General features: G+C 37.8%; 1 protein-coding gene across 2 annotated transcripts in view; it reads right to left on the reverse strand.

Moving 5' to 3' along the window:
- LOC138003748 (vacuolar protein sorting-associated protein 11 homolog) overlaps nucleotides 1-12,500 on the reverse strand; it is an 80,828-nt gene that overhangs the window by 35,984 nt on the left and 32,344 nt on the right. For both annotated transcript variants that reach the window (XM_068849971.1, XM_068849970.1), the window contains exons 8-17: nucleotides 8,887-8,933; nucleotides 7,874-7,968; nucleotides 6,074-6,163; nucleotides 5,376-5,427; nucleotides 4,317-4,401; nucleotides 3,233-3,297; nucleotides 2,948-3,027; nucleotides 1,567-1,646; nucleotides 790-861; nucleotides 342-420 (exon numbers count right to left, since the gene is read on the reverse strand). In XM_068849971.1, coding sequence (XP_068706072.1) covers nucleotides 342-420; nucleotides 790-861; nucleotides 1,567-1,646; nucleotides 2,948-3,027; nucleotides 3,233-3,297; nucleotides 4,317-4,401; nucleotides 5,376-5,427; nucleotides 6,074-6,163; nucleotides 7,874-7,968; nucleotides 8,887-8,933 — 745 coding nt within the window. The remainder of the gene's footprint in view (nucleotides 1-341; nucleotides 421-789; nucleotides 862-1,566; nucleotides 1,647-2,947; nucleotides 3,028-3,232; nucleotides 3,298-4,316; nucleotides 4,402-5,375; nucleotides 5,428-6,073; nucleotides 6,164-7,873; nucleotides 7,969-8,886; nucleotides 8,934-12,500) is intronic.

Genomic DNA, 12,500 nt, shown 5'->3' on the forward strand with positions numbered 1-12,500 from the left:
TCGCAGTTTTCCGAAAAGATAGCCGCCAAAAATCGCACCCAATTGACCAGCAAAATATCAACTGCTTTACTGTGCGTTACGCACAGACACAAAACGTCAGAAAAACGTGCAGTCACATACTGTATAACCATTTTTTTACTGATTGACAAGGTCACGTGACATAAGGCCATGCAAAGATGTTTTCTTTTGGTATCAAGTCAGTGGTATACCCTACTATAACAAGTACATACTGGTATAATTAATGATACATGTAAGTAAGCTATCTGTATGTCTGTGCAAGTCTGCACCCTGTTTAGTCCAAAATCTAGAAACAGTTTTTGCTGTTAGCAGATTTTGTTTACCTTTCTGATGACATATGATGGCTCCAAATGACCAATGGTCTTAATGTATTGCTTTATGGCTCCATCATGATCCCCTTTGCTGGAGACAAAAAATGCTCATCAAATAACAGATATACACTGTTGAAACATCATAAAGATCATAAGCACTCATTTTGCGCAAGACAACTTTACTGCTAAGTTGGGTTGCAAAAAAAATCTGACCACGAGATTAAATTAACCCTAGGCTCTTGTTTGAATTACTATATTTTCTCAATTAAATGCCCCTACTGCTTACTGTATCTCAAACTTAATCTGGTCAGACCTCCCCTTGTAGGAAACCAGTGCCAAAGGAAACAGAGTGATTTTCTGTCATTTTACAATGTACATGTATAGTGCCCCAGCAATAAATAATTGACACTTCATAATAAAGTTCATTTTTTATTGTTACTGATAATCAGCTTTGCTATACCTGTACAAGTGATCTCCATACTGAGTAAAAATGTCAATCAGCCCATCAGAATAGTGTTGACTCTTTGCTAAACTTTGAGACCGAAAGCAGAATGTTATTGACTTATTGCACAAACTTTCTACGGATAAAGCAATGCAATCGAGAAATTATGTTTAGCACAATCATTTCGAATGCTCTGGATGAATGGAATAAGGGAAATACCAGAGCTCCAACAAGTAGACTGGGTAACAACCAAGATGGACAACTAGTAGACTTGGACTACAGAGGGAAACTAAGGTCATCAGTAAACACCAAAGTCACAAATCACGTGTCATAGACAAGGTTGGTGGTATGCTGTGATGCACCAGCAGATGACTGCCCCTCTCCCCAAGATATGTCCAGAAATGCCCCCAATTAGATGTATGCAAATTTCATAAGCATTACAAAGTGTCCCCTTGCTGTCTCCCCAAAATAAACATTGCTCTTGTCTCAGACAAACCCCCCCCCCCCCCCCATCCCACCCATTTCAGATATAAGCAGTAAGCCTGTATCCAAAGATGTCCAAGGGAAAGAAAACAGAAATGCCATGCAGCCCCTGAGAGAACCTGAGGACCATCCCAGAACCTCTAGTCGACGACTCTGTAGGGAATCTGTTCATTATGGAGATCTTTAACAGTTACCTTTGTTGAATGTTAAGTTGAAAGTATGTAATTTTGACAGTCTTTTTTTTTTTACATTGCACTATCTAAGCTTCAAGGAACTCTGTTATTAGGTTTCAGCAGAGATTTAAAGACACACCTGATTGCCATTGCATATAAGTTTTTCTTGAAAAGAATCTCCAATTTTGTTTGAGTGTCTTTTTCTTCGAGCTGAAAGATCTGAAAGCAAACAAATGGACAACTCCAATCAAGGACATTGCTTTGTGATCATTGTAGAATGGAAGGGGTGGTGAGAAGGACAAACTCCTGCAGATACCCTCAATTGCACAACTTTTATTGGGGCATTACTTCTGCATGACCATGTAAGGGTCCACCTACAGATTGATTGCATTTATTTGGCAGGAGGTACATTTCACTGTCATCTACATGGTGGTTAAACACAACCACAACATGAATTACGTCGATAAACATTGAGAAAAAAGAGAGCATGTAAATGAGAACTGGGGGAAAGCAATGGACATACTAATTAAGTTAACTGTACTGTTTCCAAGAAATTGGCAGAGAGTACAATCAAGCATGAAAAATATAAAAACCAGAAAACAGGCAATTACTAAAATACTCAATCTCTTTGTCTTATGAAATTCCACTAATTTCATCCAAAATATCATTCAACCAAGAATGATGAATTTGTCTGGATTATACACTGTAAGATGATTCCAGAATAAAAACAGTCTTGCACATGAGGTAAAACATGTTGCTTGGTACTGCTATCGAATGAAGGGAATAATTCTGGGCAAATTCACAGGCAGTGAGGCACACTTAGAAACACTCCCGATGAGAACACTGTGGACCATGTTGAGACTTGCTTCCTTTTTACACATGTATATATAATTATATATATAATGATCAATGGTAGCAAAATTTCAGTTCATCGTTTTATTGCTACAACGCTGTTTCGTACGGTCGAAAAACGACCACACTCATCAGGCAATAACGACCAAGTTTTATCTGAGAGGTGCATGTATGCATTACATGATTGATATAACTTTCCCTCATGTACATACATACATGTACATATTTACTTATAATTTGTTTTCTTACAGTAAACAGATTGTCAGAGTGCTCAACTCTTAAAGGAGTGATTACTATAATTCTCTTAAATCAGTTAAGGACATCAGTCCTGAGGGTCAACGAATGACCTTCATAACAAAGTTGCCTGAAGAGTGTGGTTGTTCGTTGATCATACAAAACAGAGCTTTAGCAATAAAGTGATGAATCACTCCTGAAGTCCTGAACCAATAATTTTTAAGAGAATACATCTGCGTACATGTACATGTATAACAAAGTTGCCTGATGAGTGTGGTCATTCGTTGATCATACAAAACAGAGCTGTAGAATAAACCGATGATTCACTCCTGAAGAGCTCAACCAATAATAATGAGAGAATACATCTGCATAAATGTGTCAGGTGCAACGTACATGTATTGTATTATGTTAACAACACAAAAGGACACTGTTACCTTATTTTCTGCCGTAAGAACAAACAGGCTTCCCCATTCACACAAGACATCAATGACACCCTGGAAAGTCCCTGTAAATGCTGCAAGATAACAAACTTGTCAAGTGCATGTTCATCACCAGATGAGCACATACAGCTGTTCCAGTAAAATTAATGTAGTTTCTATAATAAAATGCTTCAGCCACAAAGTTGTGGGTTTAAGAAGAATACAATAAAGTGTGTAGCCAACTTGCTGGAAATTATTACTTTAATGCTGAACTTGTCCAAGCAAAATTTAATGACTAACCAATCAACTTGTTTTGAATATCATATACAGTCACAATGTTAACATTCCTTGTCTGAGAATTGCCCCTGCGGTGGTCAAAAGGGAGAAATGATACAAATTAGGATTTTAGTTCAAATACATTTACAGTAAGCAATTTGCAACCACAGTGATCTTTGTCTATCAGTCAATTTAGTGATCCAAAAAATTGATAAATACTAGACTCAGACAGAAGTTAATGTAGCCCAGCCTTCCTCTTCAATTATTAATTTTTTAATCTGTTATGTGCTAACTGTCTTTATATACTGTTTTTCAAGTCAAGCTCAATAATATAATTTACAGAAATTGCCTCTTTTAATTGCAAATCCTGAATTCTTAAATCCATGATTGTTAATGTCATTGCAAATTGGTATGAAAAGCACAGAAAAATCAGCCAGGTGAAGGCAACATGTACTTGCACATACATACAGTAGGTCATTGCTGAGACCACAACCATGGTAATTACCGGTATGTAGGTATACTGCCTAAACAGTTTTATTAATATTTTATAGTATTAACTCTTGGGTATAGTGTCAGAGCATGCAGCTACATGTATTAGTGAGCCTGATATTCTGCAGTATAAGGCATTCCCTGTTAGCTTGACCTTGCTTTCCTGATTAATATTATAACCAGTTTAAGCTGGGTATGTACAGTATGGGTATGTATATTTCTCCAATTTGTTAAATTTAAACTATTGAAATGAAATGATGCACACACAGTCCACAAAATTAAGTTAAAATTAAGTTGCATGCCCATAAATTACAGTGAAGAACAGCAAAACAAAGGAAGTATGTATTCGTGGAACACAAATCTAAAAATTCAATTTTAAGTGAAACGTATATGTAGCTTTTGCAATGCCTGCATGGTGCTCTATGGAAGTGTTGTCAAATCAATCCATACAATGATTGACACTTAAACATAAAAGAACATTAACCCATTGACTCCTCGGAGTCAGACTCAACAGATTTTACCCTGTCAAATGCCAGATGATGTTACTCGTCAACAACACCTGAGGAGTGAATGAGTTAACCAAATGCTGATATTGCTTGTAGCTGAATGAATCTCTCACCCTACAGTTGGCCGTGACAGTTGTTTATTATCCTGGCTGGCAACAACAAGATAACCTCGCCACCAAGTTATCATTTGCTTTTCACCTATCAATTGAAAACAAAAAATGAATAATCAAAACCAGGCCAACCCATCCCCTCCTAACAATGGCACTTACATAATTGAAACTGGGTTAAGAACGTCTCCGTGTACATCAACTCAAACACTTTGCACCCTTTAATCAATCCCTCCAAAGAGAGACCAGAGACCAATACAGATTAAAATCTGTCTAATACCAGATGATTTTACTCATTACTACAGCAGGAACTGGCTTTAATAGAGTTGAAACTGGGTTAACAGCAGCTACATGTATGTCCACTAAAAAACTTTGCACCCTTTAACCACATTCCCCCCCAACAAAGACCCTTACAGATTTTAATCTGTTTAATGCCAGATGATTTTCTGTCAGTTCAGGGGTGGAAGGGTAAACATGCATGAGTGTACAGTCTTATCCACAAACTTGATGTGACTAGCTCTGTCTATATCTCTCTTTTCGGGCCTTATTCTTTTGTTGCTGATATTGAGACAAAGTTCCACTAAACTATTTTTCCTAGCTACAGCACATTGTAGTTTTATTTTCAAGTAACAACGTACATTGTACATTATACCCCAAGCTAAAACAAAATGTTGTTCCGGTTATGGTAAGGAATCCAGTCCAACCAACAGATTGACCAATGATCGATATGGGAGAAGAGATGTATCGCATATCCCACCAAGGGTCTTAAGTACTGTAAAAATTACAACGTTACTGTTTTCGTGTTTTACACGATGTGTTGGTGATGTGTTGACCAATGCGTTGACCAACACATTGGTTGGATCAAAGGTCACCCCATAACCTGTTACTTCTCAAAATATCCAAAAACATAATATTATTCTGTGAGAGAATAAATCCAGAATTAAAGGGCCATCTTGCCTGCCCTGGTAGCCAATGGCCTATCTTTATTCACCTTTCATGGATCAATTAAGCCACATAATACAAAATACATGTAATTTCACACTTTCATTATCATGAAGAGTTTACCTTCAAAAGCTAAACAAGGCCCTCTTCCATCAAGCTGGTAGAAGTATAGTGCCTACAATGAACATTAATACTAGACTGTTAGACTATACAGGTACAAAAATATGATACGTGTACATAATTATCTAGTTCAAATGCTCTTAATTAGCTACTACCTTCTCTTGTTCTAAGTATGCAAGTTACATGAACTGGTTCTGCCACATCTCCTGTAGCTCTGTGGCAAAGCACTCAAACTAGTAGATCATAGCTTTGATTCCTGTTCAGGAGCAATTGGATTTTCTTGAGTATGCCAATGTAATTATTGATAAATTAATAAAACACATGATTCATTAACCAGGCCAAGAATTGACCATCTCCTTACAATACGTACATACTTGACCACTCCCCATAGGGGCTTTAATTTTCAGGACCAATGAAACACACAACGCAACACATCAACAACAACATCTGACACAACAACTGTTAATCAAGAATCCTAACTAGCTGGAGGCAAATCAGTTGGCTACAGTATTTACAAGTGCAGCTGGGAAGTTGAACCAGGGAATACCAAATTCAATGACTGGTCAGAGCTGGTCTTGAACCTGGGATATCCAGATCTACAGGCACACCACTGCACTACACAGTGCCTCCTATGATTATAACAATGAATATTATTGATGAAGAACTTATTATTAATATATAAAGAAGGAAACTTGTCTAACCTCTTTGCGAGCAACAATAAACTGATTTTCTTGGGAGGCATCACTCATTACAGAGCATCTGAGTTCACAGCCATGAGCATCCAATACTTCCTAAAAATAATGATGTTATATAGAACCCAGTCACTTCAAATGATGATAATTAAAGTAATGCCAAGACTAAAGAATGTGGGTTGTTCTAGTGGGTTGTTCTACAGTCAACTGCTTTCACAAATAACTTTGTTCAGTTAGCAAATGAGAGCAATGTATTAATCAGCACAAACTGAATTGTACTCGCTAACAGTTTGATTTCACTTATGTCATTAAATATTTACATGTACATGGGCAGAAATGCAGTATCATTATATGTGCATTCTGTATGATAAATGGCATGAAGTGTTCCCAAATTACCCATCTCCTCAGCTTCAACACCACCTCCACAAATACCGGTAATCATGCAAGATCCCCTTTCCATATAAACTACAAATACTAATCCTACATATGGGATAACCCTAATCAAGAACCGCTCATTAATTTTCGGACGATTTTATTGGCTAATTTACGTCACATGATACAAACTCACAGGGCAGTTTAATATAATATTACGCAGTAGCCCCGGTTGCGTGGATATTTGCCCAGCTAAATGCTGTAGCGATAATTTCCAAAGAAATGAAGGAAAAAAAAAGGCATCAGAAGAGTTCTCATTTTACACTGAAGATGCCAATGCTACTGTGTGCATATGATGTATGAAGAATCTTCGCTGATCGACAACATCAGGAACTTCTTAAGCAACACCCAAGGACAGAGAAAAATCTCTGACCTGGGTGGAATCAAACCCACAAGCTTCGGATTAGATCACCATTGCTCTACCGACTGAGCAACGAGGCCAGAGGGGAGTAGGCCGTGGGAGTTTGAGGACAACTTTCCTTTACACTTAACATGGCTTGGGCTGAGCCTTTTTGTGAACGAAATGTACTTATCATGATTTATTATTTGAGAAGCGGTTTACAGACAGATCCCTTTGGAGGCACCAAATAGGTGGTAAAAGTGTCTATAAAACAGGCAATTGCTTTAATCAGTAGCCCATAACTAGGAGCAAGCAACAGCCTTATATTTTTGTCAGAGCGTCATCACAGACTTCTCTTTATTTTTATTAAATTTCCCGCTGATGAGACTCCTGCAGGACCAATCACAAGAAATTAACTTTGCAGCATAGCGTCAGCTAACTGGAATTGTCTTGTCTTTTTGCAGAAAAGGTAGTCTAAAAATAGATAGTACATGGGCTCCTGGTCTGTAAAAATACTGTGACATAGGCTTAGTATGTCCAGACAAGTGCGAGGATCACTTCTCTCTTTCGTCTATAGATTTGTCTGCTTGTTGCTCTCTTATTCTTTGCTTATACATGTTTGTACCAGATCAACAGGGGATAGTTGAAGGAGCACAATATTATAGTTCTTAATTTTTGCTGGTGAATGGCTGCAAATGAGTCTAGGATCTGTTGGAGAGGTATGCCACAAAGGCTGCTAGTCTGCTTCTGGTTTAACCATACAATCATATATCAATATACATGCAATACCATTATTCCAAATGAAATAGTCTAAGACCTTTTTACTGATATGGAGGCCATTATTTTGATTTCTATTGTTTCAAATAGCTATTATGGGATGCGGCAAATACATATTAATTTGCCCATTGAGCATCCCATAATGTCTTTCAAAACAATATCTGACTGTTACCAGTATTGCTATCATTATCACTATTACATGTATGCCAATGTCAATATTACTATTAGTTTAAGACCGTACAAGTAGCCCTTTTTCTTACTCTGCGGTCCTTAGCAGACAGGTTGTATGACAGCACAGCCTCTGTTGTCACCACAAACAGTATAACACTGTCACTAGTCTGCTTCAAAGCAAGTCCTGCAAGATACATGTCAGACAATTACATCTTAAAGCACACTCCCAATGTCTAAGCCACTACCACATTCTATAATCTGTCCAAATAACCAATAATCATTAATAATAATAATGATGATAATAATAATAATAATTATTATTATTATTGGCATCTGAAGCCACAGGACGTGGCTAACTGTCAATGAGAACTTCCAGATTTAATGACTGTGAAACATTTCCATAATAATAATAATAATAATAATAATAATAATAATAATAATAATAATAATAATAATAATAATAATAACGAAGATGATGATGATGATAGAGTGGTTTTCAATTGAGTGTCGAAAGTAATTAGATCATTACTTTGGTTTATGATTACTTCACTGAGTGATTGGTTCAAAGTTCTTGCGACACTTTTTCAACCAATCAGAAGTGAAACCAAAACCAATCGTGGCTCGTGCGTGCACATTTTCCCACGCTTTGTGTCGGCTACGCTTAATTACTTCCAGTATTGATTGGTTTACTGGATTGTCTTCGTCCTTTTTGATTGACCAAAGTAATTACTTTGGTTTTACAACACTCATTCGAAAACCGCTCTAAGAATAATAATAATAACAACAACACGGTTTTCAACCAATCACTGACTGAATTTTAAATGCAAAACCAAAGCAATTCGCTAATTATGTTCGACACTCGATCAATTAAAAACTGCTCTGAAAGAGGTGTAATGAAAAGCTCGCTGAAGAAGCAGAGACGCAACAGAACAGAAGGATATGAAGACATTTGTATTTTGCTATAATTGCATAATCCCCAATGTATAATTATTATTGGACAAAATGTCTTACAGAGCACCCAATTACACTCTGAATTAGAATTCAATCGATCCTATTTTCATTTCTTAAACACTCCAAGCTGTTTCAACTTCTGTACATGTACCTGTCACAGGATGTTTGTCTTGATGCACAATTCTCTGTTTTGTGTGCCTGTAAAAAATCAACGCCAGGGTTTCTAACATGCTAATAAATGGCACAAATCAAGTACATTCTATGAACTGTGCTGCATACACAATAAACTTAATACCACATTGAATCATGTATTAATATTAGTGACAACAATAATTTAACATATAATCACATCATCAATTATCATCACTGTTTGGGATTATTGTCATGTGTTGAACAGTGTTCTAAATAATCATACATGCATGCTTGTGCCCGATCACAATTTATTACTATTATTATTATTATTATTATTATTATTATTATTATTATTATTATTATTATTATTATTATCATTATTATCATAGTTTACAGTGCTATTAATTGCTTCTTTCAGTCTCCTTGAACCGGGGCCAATCCTTGGTCCTGAGGTACCAGGGGACTTTTTTATTTGATGGTCAGAAACCTTCTCAGTATGTGCGCAGTTCCTAGGAGGACGATCTTTTGCAGCTCATTAATGTTGCTGGTTCCAGGGATCTTTCCTAAGTTCTGGTCCATTCCCTTTCTAATAAGTCCCAGCGCACCAACAATAACTAGCACAGTCTCTGTTCTCATTCCCCACATCCTCGCAATTTCGATCTCGAGATCTTTGTACTTTGAAAGCTTTATTAATATTATTATCATTATTATTATTATTATGACGATGATGATGAAGACAATGACGATGATGCAGGTCTAATCTTAAAATGAGAAATAATGCCATAAAAAAGTTAATTTGATTTTCTATTAAATATCAAGAGATCGTCCTTTTAATTAAAAGGGGAAAACTTTGAACATTATTTATTTTCACACTAAGCCTCAAAAGATATCCCATTATTTTTGTTGTGATTTAATATTAGGAGTGGTGGTCTTTCCTCCACTTCTTGATTTGATAAAATTTTCCCTACAGCATTTATTACAAGTTCAGAAAACTTAAAGGAAGCTGATAATGATATCTAGAACAATGTAGTACTTTTTGGAATTAAAAAATAAAAGTAACTCCTAGATTGGAATTAAATCTTGCAGAATTACTGGGAATGGTGTCAAATATAATAGGAAAAAGACGGGCTTGCCTAAACCCAGAATCCGGAATCTGGAAACTGAATCTGGAATCTGGAATCCAGAATCCTGAACCAAAGTCACTTAAAATGATCCAGCATCTTTCAAATGTTTGCTTTTACCTCTGAGTAATTTGGCACGTGCTGACTCCTTTTGGGAGGGGATTCATGTAATAACTTCAGAAGAGCAACCAACTTTTTGGGCTTCTTCCTTTTCTTCAGGAGCCCATAAGTAGGAGCCTGCCTCTCTCCCATACAGGCCCTTTGAGTCAACCTTTGCGCCTATTGTTACCTCACATGGTCAGCTCCAAGCTGTTACGGCTTCCTTAATCCTTCTGTTATGGACCCAAGTTTTTCATATACATGCATTTGGATCTACACCTCTTTTATGGTATGTGTGCTTACTGGATTTGTCCCACTGCTGTTGCAGTGGAGGAGGTCATCTTCCCAACTGAATTTCAGGCCGATCGTTTTGATCATCCGGAATTGCAACAGCTAGCAAAGGCGCTACCAGCTGCATTGGTTCGTGATTGCGCTGCTACAACAGTTGTGACTAATCTGCGCACTTATAAATCCTGGAAGTTATGGGCCAGTCGTCATGATGCTGCTTTTTTGCCGGCAGACTGTGTGGTCTTCAAGCTGTACGTCCTATCTCTCATTCAGCAGGCCCTGTCAGTGTCTTCGGTGAATTCTGCAGCGTACAGTGTGAGTTGGGCTCATAAAAAGAGTGGCTACTGGGAGCTGAGTGAGTATCCGATAGTGAAGCAAGTGGTTGATGCTGCCAGGCGAATTCTTGCCAGGCTAGCTGAATGTAAGGAGCCATTGTCTTCTGTTCTAGTGCGGAAAGCGATCAGTTGCTTTGAAAAGGGTAACCTTGGTGACCTCCAGCTGGCAGCCTTGTTTCCCCTGGCTTTCTATGAGAAATTCTTGAGAATTGCAAACCACTCCAAAGGCTCTCCGTTATTTCGATATGTGTTGCATACCAAGCAAGGAGTTCGTCTGCGGAGAGAGGCTATGTCTTACAGTCGGGCAAAGGAGCTGATCAAGAAGGAGCTTGGCAAGGAAGGTCTGGACCCCACTAGGTTTGGAGTCCATACCCTGTGTTCAGGAGGAGCTTCTGCAGCAGCAGCTCTCCGTGTGCCAGACAGACTCTTTTAGAGGTATGGAGGTTGGAGGACTGAGAAGGCTCGGAACAATTACATAAAGGAGTCTTTAGACGCGCTTCTACTTGTTACAAAGTCGTTTTAGGATGGACTTTGGTGTTGTTTTTAATTCTGCTGTTTATGCCAACAGCTGGTGAAGTGAGTAGGCTCGGAATAATTTACATAAATAATGAGTCCTTAGACGTGCTTTTACGTGTTTAAAGTTAATTAAGGATGGATATTGACATTGCCTTTCATTCTACGCTCTTTATGCCAACAGCTTGTTTCTCGTGTTTAGTTACTAGACAATCAAGGAACTCTATTTCGATCATTAAATGTCCACTTTGCTGTCAAAATAGTTTTCTGTGCGCGTAGAAAGTATTTTATGAGTTGATTTTTCCTATATTCTGCGCTCTTTGCGTTATACATTTGTGTGGTTCGGCTTGGCATGGCTCCCAGCTGTGTGTGAGAAGTGTGGTCTTCCGCTGGCTGAGGAACGAAAGAAGCGGAAAACATTTTCCTCACACACAGCTGGGAGTCTGGGTACAGGTGGGCAGGGCATTTCAGGTCACATGGCTTGTGTAAAGTTTCAGTTTTTGTTTTGCGATCTGCCATGACCCGACATGCCCCACCCAGCCACCCACCTGTGAAGTACTTGCAAAATGTGTTCAGTTGCAGTGAACTTATTCTCTATAGAAGGCTAGTTTGGCCAGCCAAAATATAGTACACCACTAAAATCAAATCTACGTTGTATCGGCTCTTGCTCAAAATATTTATTCTCTAGCCACTTTTTTGTCATTGTAAAAGAATTATGTTCTTATGTTAATAAAGGTCAAGCTGTGTGGTTCGGCTTGGCATGGCTCCCAGCGGTGTGTGAGAAATCATATGAGAATATCTCTGAAAATAAATGGATGGGTCTTGTTCAAACTTGGTAGCGGTAATCTACAGCAAGTAAAAAATGATACCCTCTATGCTGTTGCCATGGCAACCATTTTTGCTACTGGGTCTATTTAATGTGGGATTGATTTGTTGTTTGGCGTACTATCATAAGGCATGTTCACTCTTGGTAAGCTCATACAGAGATCTAAAGCATTATGGGCAGCGCATGTGTTTCAAATCTGACCATCTGTCTGTACTTCTTTGTTTGACAATGCAGAAAGAAACTGAGAATGAAAGGTTGCCATGGCAACATCTTAATGAGTGTCACTTTGTGTCTTATCTGATGTGCATTACTCCAGGTGCCAAATTTGAATATCATTACTCCAATATTTTTGGAGATATTCTCAATTTTGGAATTTATTACTGTAAAGTTTGTGACGTCATCAATTTTTCAACAAAAACTTGAATATCTCTGGAGCAAGAGAAGGAATTCC

Source organism: Montipora foliosa, chromosome 5 (genome assembly GCF_036669935.1).
Source record: "Montipora foliosa isolate CH-2021 chromosome 5, ASM3666993v2, whole genome shotgun sequence".
NCBI classification, from domain to species: domain Eukaryota; kingdom Metazoa; phylum Cnidaria; class Anthozoa; order Scleractinia; family Acroporidae; genus Montipora; species Montipora foliosa.